Raw genomic sequence first — 15,599 nt, forward strand, 5'->3', positions numbered from 1 at the left:
AGCAAGTACTTTAAATTACTAACTTAAAACTAAATGTGTATTAATGGGGTAGTTTGTGAAATTCTTAGGAATTTTTAATATAAAAGATACTTCTTGAAAGAAATGGCTTCAGTTCACTAATATAATGTTTGCCTATTTTCTACATTGATTTGAATGTTGAACTCAATGTACCTTTATATTGAGTCTACCCAGAACACTGTGTGTGTGTGTGTGTGTATTTACAGAGACACACAAACTCTATATACATAGATTACCTGTGTTCGACACTAACAATCTGTTTGTTTGGCTTTATGGCTCAAAAAGCTTTTTAGTAGCTTTCAAAGCCTTAAGATAGATGTTTTTGTTGGCTACATAAAGTTGGCCCCCGACTCATGGCAACCCCATATGTTACAGAGTAGAACTCAGTTTCATAGGGTTTTCTTGACTATCTTCTTCACAAACACATGGACAGGGCTTTTCTTCTGCGGCATCGCTGGGTGCGTTCAAACCACCAGCATTTCAGTTGGTAGCCGAGTGCACACTATTTGTGCTACCAGATACCTAAGATAGATGTAAGATGTGTAAGAACTGGTTTGAATTTTCCGTTGACATTTGCATCAGTCAAGTCATTGTTTCAAGCAATAGAACTGATTCTGGGCTATCTTAAAAAGGAAATTTATTAGAGAGCTATTTTCATTTTTCCTCAAGATTGCAAATCCTAGGAAAGACCATCAGATTGGTCGAGCTTAGTGGATCATATACCTCTACATGGCCATACCAGAGGGCAGGTTGAGACAGGAAGTGGCCGGAGCAGTCTGCTTAGTGGTAGGAGCAGTAGGAAACAAGAACTTGGTTGGAATCCTCTTCCCCATCTCACCATCATATTATTTCCTTCAAGCATAGAGTTACTAAAGTTTCTGTTTTTGTTTTAATCTCTAGTACACTGGTAAGACAACGTCATGTTATTACAAGGACATGTCTCAGAGGTTTCTGGGGTTTTCATCTATCTTCTTAGTGATCAGGGTCAATGGCCCCTAGTACAGTGCGTGGCAAACTATGGGCCATGGCCAAATCCGGTCTGCCACCTGTTTTTCTTGTTGTGTTTACTGAAACACATCCGTTTGTTTATGTATTGTCTGTTTCTGTGCTACAACAGCAGTTGAGTAGTTGTGACAGACCGTATGGCCCACGGAGCCTAAAATGTCTTAAATGGCCCTTTACAGAAAAAGTTTGCTGACCTTACACTAGTACCACAAGAAGTCTTAAGTGCCCATATGGCAGTGAAAGCTTCCCATACAGTGAATGTTCAGTTCTAAAAGATTTTTTATAATTCGTTTTAGGATTATCTTGCCTTCAGAGATGAAGAAAACATGTCAGTATGTTCATGAACTGCAAATCGTATGATTAAAATTTTTTAAAAAGCAAAAATAATCTTGTAAGGCAGTAAAAGATGACCACAAAAATGATTTAATTTCATGTTACTAAACTTAACTTCCCAATAATTGCTAATATTTATAAGCTTACTACATCTGTTCTAAGTGCATTATATGTAATAGTTCTTTTAATCATCATAACAATTCTATGAAGTAGTGATTATCTCCATTTTTACAGAATCAGAAACTGAGGCACAGAGGGGTTAAGTCATTGAACAAAAGCCACACAGCTAGTAAAGTGGTAGAACCATGATTTGAACTCAGGTGACCTAACTCCAGAATCTACAAACCAGTGATGAGACAATAAGGTAGTCGTTTAGAGAAAAATATAATAGAGGTAGTTCCTTGTCCATTTCTTACACCAAAATAATTACCATATGGAACAAAGCTTTAATTGTTATTAATAAAATTTTTAAAAGGTGAATGTTTTAACTATCTTGGGGAATCAGGCCTTGCTAAAGAGTGCAAAGAATGAATATGTATATTGGGCTGTAAGCTTGCATCTCAGAGCTTTAGTAGAACTGATACAGGTAGAGACAGACCAGATGAATTTACATTAGGAAGGGCAGAGAATTTTCTAAGGGAGAAATGAGTAAATATATAATGAGGAAATCAGGGGGGGGTGAAAGGAAATTATCTAGAAAGTGGATTTAAGTTGATGACAATTTTGGATGAATGAGGCCAAAAATTGAAGCCTAGTGATCATGCTGTATGACAGCAGGAAAGAGGTAAACAGTACATTTAAAGGAACATTTAGGAAAGTGTGTTAGGAATGCAACTTCCCACCCACCCACAGACCTCTTCACAAGATTTTCTGAAAGGATTTACATGTCACCTTATTAGAAGACAAGTCCCTGGGTTGCAAACAATTAACAAAATTGCATTCTGACTGAAAGGTGAGAGAGTCAAGTCCACCCACACACACCTCGGAAGAAAAGCCTGGTGATCAACTTCCAGAAAAATCGGCCATTGAAAACCCTATGGAGCACAGTTCTATTCAGACACGTACAGGGTCACCGTGGGTTAGAATCAACTTGGCAGCAACTTGTTACTGGTTATTAGACCGGCTATCCTTTACCATCCTGTGTAAAAAAGTAACAGGCTCCCTCTACACTTAACACTGTTTTTTTCTCCCTGTGAAATACTATATATTTGCCTGTTAACTTATCTCTCCGAGGAGAGGGATTTTGTTTTTTTTGTTGCTGTTTTCTCAGTGTCTACAACAGTGCTTGGCACACAGAAGACAGTCAAGAAATCATAAAATTCATGAATGACAACCTTTTTTTCAACGCTTTGTAAAATCAGACTAGTATTTCTTCTGAATATAAGACCGTGCCTATACTGGTCAAGATATTTCAATGTATCATATAAATATGACAGAAACTCAGAAAAAGACTACATAAAAAGAACCACTTTTTTACAGCTTTCCCACTCAAAACAAAAAACAAAACAAAACCACAAAAACAGACATGAAAAACAAATACCAAACTAGAAAAAAGTTCGTAACTCATTAATTGACACAGAACCAATATTTCTTATAAATCAATAAAAATAACAGCTCAACAGAAAAATGGGGACTTCTAGAAAAGATCATTGTATAAGTATGTATAAAAAAGTTTCTTTCCAATATTGTTCTGATACGGTACAATTTGGACACAGGAAAAAGAATACGGGCTGCCCACACAGATTGGAACCTGCAGCTGGGAGGGTGGCAAATGGAATAATTAATTCCTAAGCATCCGTCCTCTACCAGCCACCACCAGCTCTGCCCCAGATTAAATGCATTTAATTTTGAGTGTGTGTGTGTGTGTGTGTGTGGTGGGGGTTGTTGAAAGCATGGAGAGACTTTGGAAAAGTCAGCAAATGCTTCATTTGTTTAGTAATAATGTAACCAAAAAAAAAAGGAAAACAAACCCATTCCCATCAAGTTGATTCTGACTCATTGCAACCCTAGTCCTTTTAAAATAGCAAAAATCTGAAATAAAAAAGTGATTTTTATTTAAAGAAAAATAGTAAATAGTATAGATGGAATGAAGGTATAGCAAAAATCACGAATGTTACTCGATTGTTCTAATACTCTATAGTCTTACTGAGTATTCTTACATAATAGAAATCAGACTATGATCTCAGAGCCTGAGGTTAGTTTTGTAAACAACATGTACATTTTAGGTAGATGATTTGATCAGGCCTTGTCTTAATTTTCACAGTAGTGAAATACATGAGATCATAAACCTATAGGTGTGTTTCCTAAGATGACTTGGAAGACAAAGAATCTAAGTTAAAGGACCCATGTTTGCATTAGAAACTAGGACATTATGAAGATAAAACATCGAACACATTTGTTGGAACCCCTACTTCTCAGGTGATGAAACGCTTAGCGCTGTAGGTAGTGATCACCTTGCTCTCCAAGAGACAAACCCCACTTCCTGTTCCAGTTCACTCTCCCATGCTCCAAGTGGAAGTCTTGAAACTTGCATCAGGGTTTTCCCAAGACTAGTTGGCATGTATCCAACATACATGCTTTTCATTCTGACTCCACAAGAACTCCACCATGTACCTCTGTTTATGTGAGGAATCACATTCATCAGAAAACTTGCCAGACCTCAGAGTGATCACTCCTGTGGCACACCTTTCTCACCTGCCAGGAAAGGTCAGTCGAGGAACTTGGTCTCGGTCTCCAGCAGAGCTTAGTGAACATGCTGGGCTTGTAGCCTGTGCACACACTCTGGGCAGCAAAGTGCTAATCCGCTATTTCCTTAAAATGGTCACAGCCATGAGCTAGGGTGTATGTGCTCTGTTATAGTTAGCCCAGAACCCACATTTATGAAGAGCAGCCTGACCTACTCACCCAGATGTTCCATGGCTAAACCTCCACTTGGATGCAATGCAGCAACATTGCCTTCTTGGTCCACAACCCTGGCACCAATCACCTCCAAAGTTCCTGAGCTGTTTTCTTTGTCACTTGGTTGGTTTCTCTTCTTTAACTGAGGTTTGTTCTTACCCCTCTGCCTGGTGGTTTGGTTTCTTCTTATTTCTTTTAAATGCAGCAAAACACATTCTTGTAGTCAGTAGGGCTAAAGGTATCCCGTGCACCACTGGTCATTGATAAGCACCTTTGCCATCCAAAACGCAAGGAGGAATTCTGCCAGCAGAGACGGTTTCCCCTCTGGCCATGGCACAAAAGAGAATTTGTAACTAAACCTGGGCTGTTGGTTTCTTTTGGTGCTCCAGCTGCTCGGAGTTGTAAGGACTTCCCATCCATTATGCTGGCATCACATTCCCATCTCCCCCAAAATATTGAGACTGGATCCCATGCCTACCTTGTTGAATGGAGAATCCTCCAGGTCCACTAGGGCTGCAGTTGCCGCCTCTGTTGCTAGGGTCCTAGCCTAGAATCTTTTGATTGTCTTTTGACAAGCTCTTTTGCACACCTCTTTACATTCTTCATCAGTGCCTTCTGAAAGACAACTTGTGCAAGGTAGACCAGCACACATCTTTTCCTCTTAAGGGTTCATCTGCTTCTGCTCCTCAGATTTCCAGTCCTGTGGGTGTTCCCTCATGTGACTTGGAAGACAAAACTCTTTGGTTCATACTAGTCTTCATGTCTTTCCCAAAATTTCCTCTGTCTATGGGATGGGGGGAAGTACCCATTCCCCCAAATGCAAGGAATCCCAGTGCCTCACCGGGGATTTCAGAGCACAGGGCTTTTTTAGGACTCATTCATCATTTTGTCACAAGCATAAAAAAAATAAGCTTTCAAAATCACAAGTTTGAGCTCATGAGTGCCCGTCTAAATCCCAGAGATTCCAACCGGTTCGTTCCGGGTTGACCCCCTGCTGAGAATTTGCATTTCCACCCCATTTTAACAAGATCCCCAGACAGGTCCCTAGCCAGCAGCATTAGGGCATCATCTGGGAACTTGTTCGAAATGCAGATTCTCAGCAGGGGTGACTTCTGGGTGCTCTCCCATTGCAAGTCTGAAGAAAATCAGTCTCCTTAGAGGGCTGATGCATTGTGAGACTGCAACCGATGTCATGAAATAATTTGGATATAAATTTTTTAATGAAAAACTAACTTGCTCTGTAAACTTTTAGCTAAAGCACGATAAAATAAAATAGAAATATATCCATAAGTGTTAATGGGCCTTGGTGGGTGACCTTTTATTACAAAACCAATATACAATCAATATATTGTATAAAGATATTTACTACTAAAAGAAAAAGTAATCCATTGATTTTCAAGTGCTGAATAAGTAGTGGAGAAAAAAACACTTTTAAAAATGTATTTGCTAGAATTGAGTATGAGATGAAAATGCGCACAGAAAACCAACGGGAACATTGTTAGAGTATATCTGTAAGGTTTTAAAGCATTCTCATTCTGACCATCTTTTAAAAAGAGAGAGAAACTCTATTAGTCCAAAGATTTTTAAAACTTCTGAGATACTAAGAGGCTTTATCCCTCATAAGAAATAGGAGATTGTCAAACCAAACATAGAGGAGCTTCAGCTACAGGTAGTTCTTCATTTGCAACCTACATTTTCTCAAGACTTATTTTTTTAATTCACACATGGCAATCCGTCTCAGTTCAGCACACCTATATAAGGAAGAAAAAAATAAACCAACACATTTGTAGCACTTGGATGTTATATCGTTTAATCTTTATAACAACCCGATTAAGATTTCACCCGTTGTACAAATGAGGAAGTTGAAACTTCCAAAAAAGTTAATTACCGACAAAAAAAAAAAAATTTTTTTTTTTTTTTTTTGTATTTCTGCCTGATACCCACACTCATGCTATTCTGACTGTATCACATTGTTTCTGAGCAACTCTCCAAGGCAGAGGAACTTCGATTAGGTAAACAAATTCCAACCATTAGGTCCTTCTCATAAACCTCCTAATTAGCACTCTAGGTAGAGTAATCCCTGACTACCACCAAATATTTTTCTCTTCTTGTAACAGTTGGAAACATTTAATTTAAAACTAATTTTTCCTAGTTTCTCTAATAATATTGTTTCTTAAGCCAGTGTAATTTACATAATACAAAACCCAAATAGTTAATACATCCACATGGTTCAAATTTAAAAGATACACGATGAAAAAAAAATGAATTTCCTTGGTTGTCTAGTTTAAAAAATTTTTCGTGTTTAATATATAACATAAAATTTGTCATATTAACCATTTTAAGTGTACAATCTATTAATTACTTCACGATGTTGTGCAGCCATCGCCACCATCTACTTAAAAAGCCTTTTCCATCACACTTCTCCTGTTTTTGTCTTTGACCTACCATATCCCATGAATTTTTTAAATATATAAATATTTAAGATTGATGAGTTACACCAAACTGTTACTACCTGCTTTGTCTGGGAATTGAAATTATAATTAAACGTCACTGTCTCAGTCTGGATGCTGAGATAAATTAAAATTTTTTTTTATAATAAAAATTTGGTAAAAGACAAGTTTGAGCAAAATATATGAGAATACCTAGATTTATAAACCTTTAAGTGGTGTAATTCATTAACAACAAATTCAATAATATAGTATATTTAGATTATCAGACTTTCAAAGATTATAAATATTTATAATACCTAGGAGCAAAATTGAAAGTAATGCTCTTTTTAAAAAACTCACTTAATTTTGAGGACAATTTGTCTATACACATTAAAGTGAAAATGTGCATCCCCTCTGTCCTGGCAAAATCAACTTCACAGTATTTATCTTATATTCTTACAATAAGAAAAGTTTATGTATTCTATTTGAAATAAACACTAAAAACAAGAATAATTGAATTAATTATCATATATATCTATGTAATGGAAAATTATGCAGGGAGTAAAAGGAATCCCAAAGATCTGTAGATCTTGAAAGTTGTCCTATAACATAGTACAAAATTAAAAGATACGTAGAACAGTATGTATTGTATGTTTAATAGTATAATCACAATATATGAATACCTGTGGCCTTAGAAGGAATCGAAAAAATGAACTCCATACTGTGAATAGTACTTATCTTGTGAGGCTGGCATGGGAAGTGGGGAATAGGACAGAGAAATGTTATTTCCTCTTTTTTTTACCTGCATTATTTGTGAGCAAAAATATTGGAATGTTTTAAAGATCTATAGGTTTTATTCACGCAAAGGGCTACTAAACAGAGTGAAGATTGATCTAAGCTTTGGGGCCAGGCAACAGTGGTGCCCAGCTGAGGAAGAGAAAGTGGGGGCCTTTTCTCACCCAAAAATTCTATGGTTCTACGTCAAGAAAACTCTGGCTCCTTGGTTCCTGGAAACTTTTTGTTAAACAGAACATGGAGATTTGACTTGAAGGTCAGACTACAGGATAAAAGCTCTTCTGCAGTCCACTCAGAACACCAATTAATTAAAGCCCAGAAAGCCTATTTTTTTTTCTTTTTAAAAAATCTCTTACTGTGGTGTAATTTACATAAAATTCACCACTTCAAAGTAATTCAGTAACACAATGACTAAAACAGTCATAACTCCAAAAGGAAAAACTTACCCATTTACCAGGCGTTCTGCATTCTCCTCTCTCCCTAGCCCTGCCAACTATAATCTGCATTCTGCAAAACCATAATCTGGATTGACCTCGTCTGAATATTTCATATAAGTGAAATCATGAAGGTGGCCTTTTGTGTCTGGCTTCTCTCAATATATGGTTTTGAGGTTCATCCACATTGTAGCATGTTTCAGTCCTTCATTCAGCCTTTTTATGGCTGAATATTCCATTTTGCTTAGCCATTCATCTGTTGATGGCCTTTTGGGTTGCTTCTACATTTTGGCTATTATGAATAATGTTGCTATGAACATTCATGTCAAGTTTTAATGAAAACAAACAAAAACTGCGTACAGCTTTGTTTTGCAGCGAGCTGTTAAAGAGGCAGCACGCACCCTGCACCCCGAGCAGCAGGAGTGGTGTTGCCTGCCAAGCTCCTTCCCTGGGAACTGTACTCAGCGTCTCGGCATCAAGTTGCCATAGCTTTGAAGTGTGTCTGTGAACGTTATCATTCCTGCTTTTACTACATGTTAGTGTTATTTGGACATGGTGTCAGGAGGGATCAGTCCCTGGAGAAGGACATCATGCTTGGCAGAGTACAGAGTCAGTAGAAAAGAGAAAGACCCTCAATGTGGTGGATTGACACAGTGGCCGCAACAATGAGCTCAAGCATAACAGCGATTGTAAGGATGGCTCAGGACCGGGCAATGTTTCATTCTGTTGTGCATAGGGTCGCTATGAGTCGGAACCAACTCGACGGCACCTAACAACAACAGTGTTATTTTAGGTTTTATGTGTTATTTGGTATGATTTGGGATTTGGGTTATTTTTTGGGCCTAGGAATACTGAAAAATTTCTCCCATATAAATTAATGGTAATTGATTCTTCGCTTTATGCCATTTTGGCTTACAAAAGGTTTCATAGGAACGCTCTATTTTTGGATAGTGGGGGAAACCTGTACCTAGGAGTGGAACTGCTGAGTCATATGGAACTATCTTAAATATTTTGAGGAACTACCAAACTGTTTTCCAAAGTGGCTGTACCATTCTACAGTCCCACCAGCAATGTATGAGCTAGGTTGGGTTTTTTTTAGTTTTTTAAACATTTAAATAGTTACAATCACTTAAAATAATGCTTTAGTTTTATGAGTTTTACAGTTTGCCCAGGGCTGTTCAGAATGACATTTTTTTCCCCTCTCATGTGCATGCCAGAATAGGAGATGAATTTCCTATTTATTTGTTTCTTACCATTTTTATGTTAAAATGTTAAACATCATTTTCTGTTTATGTATTTAAAATGTATACAATGTACTTATATAGTAGTGTGTGCACATAACTTATTTAAATTATGGCATTAATAAACAGCAACTCGAGTTTGAGGAAGTTTTGAAAAATTATTTTTTTAATCACACGTCCATCAGGTGGGAGCATTAACTGGTAACTAGTACTGAAGCTCAGAAAGGAAGCCTTCAGGGCTTTTTCAAATTCCTGGATTGACGTGACAAGGACTCCATGAGCCTCCTGGATCTTCCACTCTCTCTTCCTTGGTTCCATTAGATGCCTCTTCTTGACCAGGCGGATCTATTCTCCAGCAAGACCTCTGAGAAAACTGCAATGTAAATGAATACACGTGAGTAGAGGAAAGGCTTAAGATTATGTCCTTCCATTCACACCTAACTTCTCAGTTCCGGCATCCCTGCTTCCACCTCCCCAGCCGAGATCCCCGGACAGGGACCTCCCTTATGTGTACCCACAGACACCTCTGCTGATTTCTAACAGCACTCAGTACACAGTACTGACATTGTTTCCTCTGTGTCCACGTCACCAGATAGTGATCCCATTGAGAGCAGGACTCAGCTTTAGTCTCCTCTATGTCCTGGCCCCCAATACAGTGCCTGACAAGAGTACACAGTGCATCCTCATTAACCAATGAATGGCTTTTCAAAATAAGGACCCAAAACAATAAAGACAGTCTGCTTTAAGTCAACCAGACGCATAACAGTCCCCCACAGGTAAACTGGAAAATGGTGATTCATCTTATGCAAGACTGAATGAATGAAAGAAGTATTCATTTTATGCCAGTCACTGTGATGACAGCTTTACGTATGTTAACACATCTAAGCCTAACACCTATCCTATAGGATATGTACAACTGCTATTTCCAGTGTACAGACAAAGAAACCAAATCTTGATTCATGACTTGCCACAGGTCACACAGAAAATAGAGGAGCTAGGAATCAAATCAAGTAGAACCTAAATTCTATGAAGACAGCCCATGTCAATCTTTCTTTACCACTGTACACTCACGGAGTCATATATACAACTGGAGTTCAACAACTGTTGGCTGAATGAATTCATCAGGGTGCCTGTGACATCAGCTGGCTGTTCACAGCTATGGCAGGAAGGCAACTACCCAAGACACGTGGCTCCCTGACTCATCTCGCTTGTTGTTTCTCATCTGCCTTCCTCCCCACACTGCTCTAGCCACAGCTTGGCATCTTGAACATTTTGGTTTGAGGAGAGAGTGGTATGGGCCCACAAGTGAGAAGAAACCAGAGCTTCCTGGTTCAGTCATGGCCAAGGAGGCACACTCAGATCAGAATCAAAGTTTTAAAATGTGGGTGAACCGGCACAATAACCGGAACGGGAAAAGTTACAGATGCCCAGCTCAAAGATCGTGGCCAACCATGCTCCTTTGAATATGTGTTGCTCTCCACAGTCCTGGCAATAATCCAATCTCACACATCAAGCTCCTGAAAGGGCTCTTCTGAGTCTTTCATTCCAGGGCTTTGACCTGTAATTTTTCCCATTTCAGTTACTGAATTAGTCATGAAATGTGAAAAATGTTGAACTGACAGATGTTGCGTTACATATATTTTTACAACAGTAAAAAAAAAAATCTTACCCAGTTTTCAAGAGCTAATTCAAATACCACCTCTCTGAAGACTTCCCTGTCCAATCCTCAGAACTAGTCTTCCTCCCTTTGCTCTACTACAACATGGCTGTCACTCCCACGTGGCACTTGCTGTATAACAGTTATTTGAGTACTTGTGCTAACTCTGCTGCTAGGCTGTAAGCTCCTCAGAGACAGTGACTGTATCTAATGTATCTTATATTCCCTGCAGCTCCTATATAGAGTAAGCACTTAATAAATATTTGCTGAATGACACAAACACCACCAACCCAAGGCTGCTAAACCAGGACTAGCAGCCCAGCCCAACTCCAGGCAGCCAAATGCTAGGCACGGTTCTGATAAAGCCACGCTTCTATTTCCTCCATCAAGCAAACGTCCAGCTGGCTTCAGAAAGCACCAAAACAGAGCTCTGAGTGAGTCTCAAGAATCAGTCCTCCCAGTGGGAAGCCACAGTGGTGGCAGACACCATATGATACGCTGTCTTAGAGAACCGCAGAAGAGCTCTCGCTCCCTGGGTTGTCCCTAACGTAGTCAGCCGGGGAAGGGAGATGAAAAGGACGTGTGACGCCTGTCAGAACCTAAGATTTTAATCAGGACTTTATTAATAGCTCACTCTTGGCAGCAGGAAACCCTGGCGGCCCAGTGGTTGAGCTATGGCTGCTAACAAAAAGGTCAGCAGTTTGAATCCACCAGGTGCTCCTTGGAAACCCTATGGGGCAGTTCTACTTTGTTCTATAGAGTCGCTACGAGTCGGAATCGACTTGATGGCAGTGGGTGTTTTGGGTTTTTTTTATTGGCAGTAACTGCACAAGCTTGGGGGGGATGGGGAGCTCTAGTTTCCCTATGATTTAAGGTGGTGATTCTTTACGCTTCTTCTACCACAAGAACCTTGATACATAAGACATTCTCCCAACGCTCACTTGTTGTTAGCTGCCGACGAGTTGATTCCAACTCATGGTCACCCCATGTGTGCAGAGAACTGTGCTCCATAGGGTTTTCAAAGCTGTGACCTTTCAGAAGCAGAACACCAAGCCTGTCTTCCAAGAAGAGGCGTATCTACAGAAAATAGCGCCTATGGCAAACACTGACACGCTGCCTCTGAGGCCCCTTAACGAGTCTCTAAGTTGTGCCCTCTCCTTCAAGTGCCCGGGGCCATCTCTAAGTTGCTTGCACCCCCAATTTTAAGATGAATAGATGCTGATAGCAGCGATGCCTTCCCCCTCTTGTCTAGCTGCTTCGGTCTAGCCCCTTTCATATTTGTGACACCTTGGAATGTCATTCCGTGCCTTGTCTGGTGCCCCCATGGACTTGCAAGTGGCCCCCTCTGCGCCCCCAGGCCAATGGCTCTGTGTCTGCCGTGCTTCAGGAAGGAAGTTGGGCATTAATGGGAGGGATTATTGGGGGGCGGAGGCCTCAAGTGCGCCCAGAGCATGTGCCACAACTGCATGCCTTACATACTCCTCTGCCTCTGAGGCACCTCTGGGTAGGTTTGAACCTCCAGCCTTTCGGTTAGCAGTTGAGCGCTTAACCATCTGCGCCACCCAGGAACTAATGCTAAAGTAGGGGAATGGGTTTAATATACGAGTAGTTTCTGTCCCCTTACCTCCCTAATTTACCCATGAAAACAAAGCAGCACAGTTAGAGTGCCTTTGTTTGGATTCTACTGCTTAGTTCTATTAATTTTATTTCTCATATGTTTCTCAAATCTATCCATCTCCCACTGCCACCATCCTAGTCCAAGTCACTATCACCTCATGCCTAGACAACCAAAGAAGCCTCCTCACCGGTCCCCCTGCTTCCATCCTGGCCTCCCTCCAGTTTATTCTCCACACTGCAGCCAGAGTGATCTTTGGGACACAGCACTGCATCTTTCACTCTAAAATAACTGATGCCCTGTGTGCAACTGCTCATTAGCTAACAGACGCGAGACAGTTCAACGCAACCCTCACTTTGCAAATGAGGAAATCCAAGGCCAAAACAATATTAAAACCACGTGCCCAAAGCCAGAGAGAACTGGAGAATTAGGAATTCAGGACTGCAGCTGGGCCTCATTTCAATGAGGCATGTTGCTTCTCCCAGATACGTATCTCATTCTCAATGTGAGCAGTGGAAGACAGATGAAAAGATTAGGATCAGTCTGGAGCCTGCTTTCAAGCCTTTTGAATATTAAAATGGATCACCAAGAGCCAGGGGTGAGAACCTACCTGAGCTGATGCATTCAGGGTTGCTCACATGTGGATCCCTAGTTGCCCAGGATCCATCTCCTCTAACCAACAAGAGGACAGGGGCGGCATCGCAGATCCAGGACTATATGATCCACGTGGGGAGCGTAGGATTTCACTGGGTGGATGTGCAGGATCTGTGTCTTCCACGGTTTCCCATGCACCTGCTGAAGAAGAGCGGCAATGCGTGTTTCTGCAGATTCCGCCCACTTTCTCCACTCTGGTTTGGTGGCACCTGCCAGCATTTTTCCCCCAGAATCGCTGGTAGTTCTATTTTTCCCTTGGTTGGTGATAATTTGCTGAGGATAAGGCCATTGGTCCTCCTCCATTCCACTGCTTCCAGAAGGCTGGAGATTCTTCCCAGGGAAAGATTCCACATTTTGGTGGATATGCAAAATGCCCCCAGCATCCTGTCGTAGCACTTGGCAGGCAACGAGCCAGCCTTCTTCAGAGCTAGGAATCAGCCCCAGGTTCACTCTGTCCGCGATGTTGGAAAGCTTCAGCTTCCTGTTATCCCCAAAGTGTATTTGGCACCGATCTGCGACTCCATTGATCTCAAGGTTTGTTCTAAGAGCAACTACAGCATGGGGGTTCCACTCACAAGCATGGACGAAGGCAGCACCAGCATGAACCAAAAACGGCAGTGTGAAATAACCAATCCCTGCATAAAGATCCACCACCACTTCCCCAGCACAGGACAGTGATGCCACTCGCAGCTTCTCGGTGATGTTTCCGAAGGAGAACATGCACTGGGTCACATCAAACTTATATCGGATTCCATTATCCACGTGCTCTACCCAGCCATGGTCGCCCAGCAGCAAAGTCACTGCTGGAGTTCGAATGCCATCCGCTGATATCCGTCCTCGTCTCGCTAAACGCTGGACGCCAAGTGCCGAGGCAACAGTCTCCCAGAGTTCTGGTTCTAGATTTTTCCATTGCTTGGCCTGGAAGCAGTCCTCACTCAGCAACAAGAGGTTACCATGCCGTTGCCAACATCGGGGCAAATCAGCCTCCAACTCAGCTGACCACGTGACTCCTCGGCCCTCTACCCAGCGACTCACTTCAAGACATAGCCGCTGGGCAGGTGAACAACTCTGGGCCGCCTTTGAAGGTACAGGGTGCAGGAGCTGCGTCAGCATACAGGTGCTGCCTGGAGCCACGCGACTCCTCAGCTCCTGCAGGTGCTGGTCCAGGAGGGTCTCTCCCAGCACAGGCAGCGCCACCGTGCCATCCGGCATCTTTACCACACGGTGCTGTCTATCCAGGAGTTGCTGCTTCTCAAGATAGACCCTGTACTGCTGGGTAAACCGAGGTTCAGTCACAACTGCGACAACAGTCCCGGGTTTCCCACCTTCCGGCTTCATGTTGCTAACGCTCACATTTTCTTCGATTCTCTCGGCCGGCTGGACTCCCTCTAGTCACCGTGGGCTCCCCTCCTTCCACACAACCCCGGCGGCAGCACAGGAGCGTAAGCCCCAGCAGTGGGGCCGGAAGTAGTGTGAAGGAACCGGCCGGAACTAGGTGCAACTGACGCGACTGGAGCGAGAGGCGTCCCCTGTGCCGTGATGAAGCCTCTGCCGCCATCTTTATTGTGGTTGACCATTACCTGCCGTAGCCTAAGAGGAAATTAATGTTACCAAGGAATTCTGTGGTCTAAAAGATTTCAATTTAGTCGATATTCTCCACCACCCTTATGCACACTCTTCAATGCTGCTCACGAATCCAAAAAGAAAAGTGAACCTGAAATGATGGGCTGAATTTGAAGAAATGCTTCCCATAGTCTCATGCCGCTCAGGTCAGCATCAGCATCCACCGTGTTTACTAAGAGTGAAGGATCCGACATAGCCTCCTCATTCCCTTTAATCCAGAGATAGTCATCACCATCTCGCGGTCTTGCGGTCTAAGAAACAAGTGTTTGGAAGTCAGAAGGATCCGAGTTCCAGTACACATGATAGGTCTCAGGACCTGACTCTTCACCTATAAAATGGGATTTACTTCTTCAGAGGATTGCTATAGTGATTAGAGAAATATATAAAATGCTTTTGCACAGTGACTAGTATGAAGTAGTTACTAAAAAAAGATTTTTAGAAGTACATTATAATGTAACAAGTTGAAATCGTTAGATAACAGATACTAAATACCTGTTGACGAGTCGGAATTGACTCGACGGCAAAGGGTGTGGTTTTTGGTTTTTTAAATGAGGACAAAGGGAATTCCTCTACAGATAAATTCAAATAATTGAAAATAAGACCTGTAAGGAAGTACCACCCCTTCTGTTTACTACCCGCCCCCCATAGTGAGACCCAGAGAAGTTAACCTTAATTGAAGTCCCCAATGTGGGAGACGGAGCCCTGGTGGCACGGTGGTTAAGAGCTCGGCTGCTAATCAAAAGGTTAATAGCTTGAATCCACCAGCCACTCCTTGGAAACCCTGCGGGGCAGCTCTACTCTGCCCTATAGGGTCACTATGAGTCAGAATGCAGGTTTGGTTTGGGATTCTGTGGGAGGTACTAGACTATGGTTAAGACTCAGGTTTCTTGACATCTC

The 15,599-nt window shown here is 41.7% G+C and overlaps 1 protein-coding gene and 1 pseudogene across 1 annotated transcript; both read right to left on the bottom strand.

Annotated features, from left to right (window-relative positions):
- Positions 1 to 3,805: 3,805 nt before the first annotated feature.
- Positions 3,806 to 4,852, bottom strand: LOC126059088 (threonine aspartase 1-like; annotated as a pseudogene).
- A 4,448-nt stretch (positions 4,853 to 9,300) lies between these two features.
- On the bottom strand, positions 9,301 to 14,536 carry TRMT12 (tRNA methyltransferase 12 homolog). The gene is made up of 2 exons (XM_049854347.1): positions 13,036 to 14,536; positions 9,301 to 9,526 (listed from the first exon to the last, which is right to left on the bottom strand). Exon 1 carries the CDS (start codon positions 14,415 to 14,417, stop codon positions 13,098 to 13,100), a length of 1,320 nt encoding a protein of 439 aa, XP_049710304.1. The 5' UTR covers positions 14,418 to 14,536; the 3' UTR covers positions 9,301 to 9,526; positions 13,036 to 13,097.
- Between the last annotated feature and the right edge of the window lie 1,063 nt (positions 14,537 to 15,599).

This window comes from Elephas maximus, chromosome 15 (genome assembly GCF_024166365.1).
Source record: "Elephas maximus indicus isolate mEleMax1 chromosome 15, mEleMax1 primary haplotype, whole genome shotgun sequence".
Lineage (NCBI taxonomy): Eukaryota > Metazoa > Chordata > Mammalia > Proboscidea > Elephantidae > Elephas > Elephas maximus.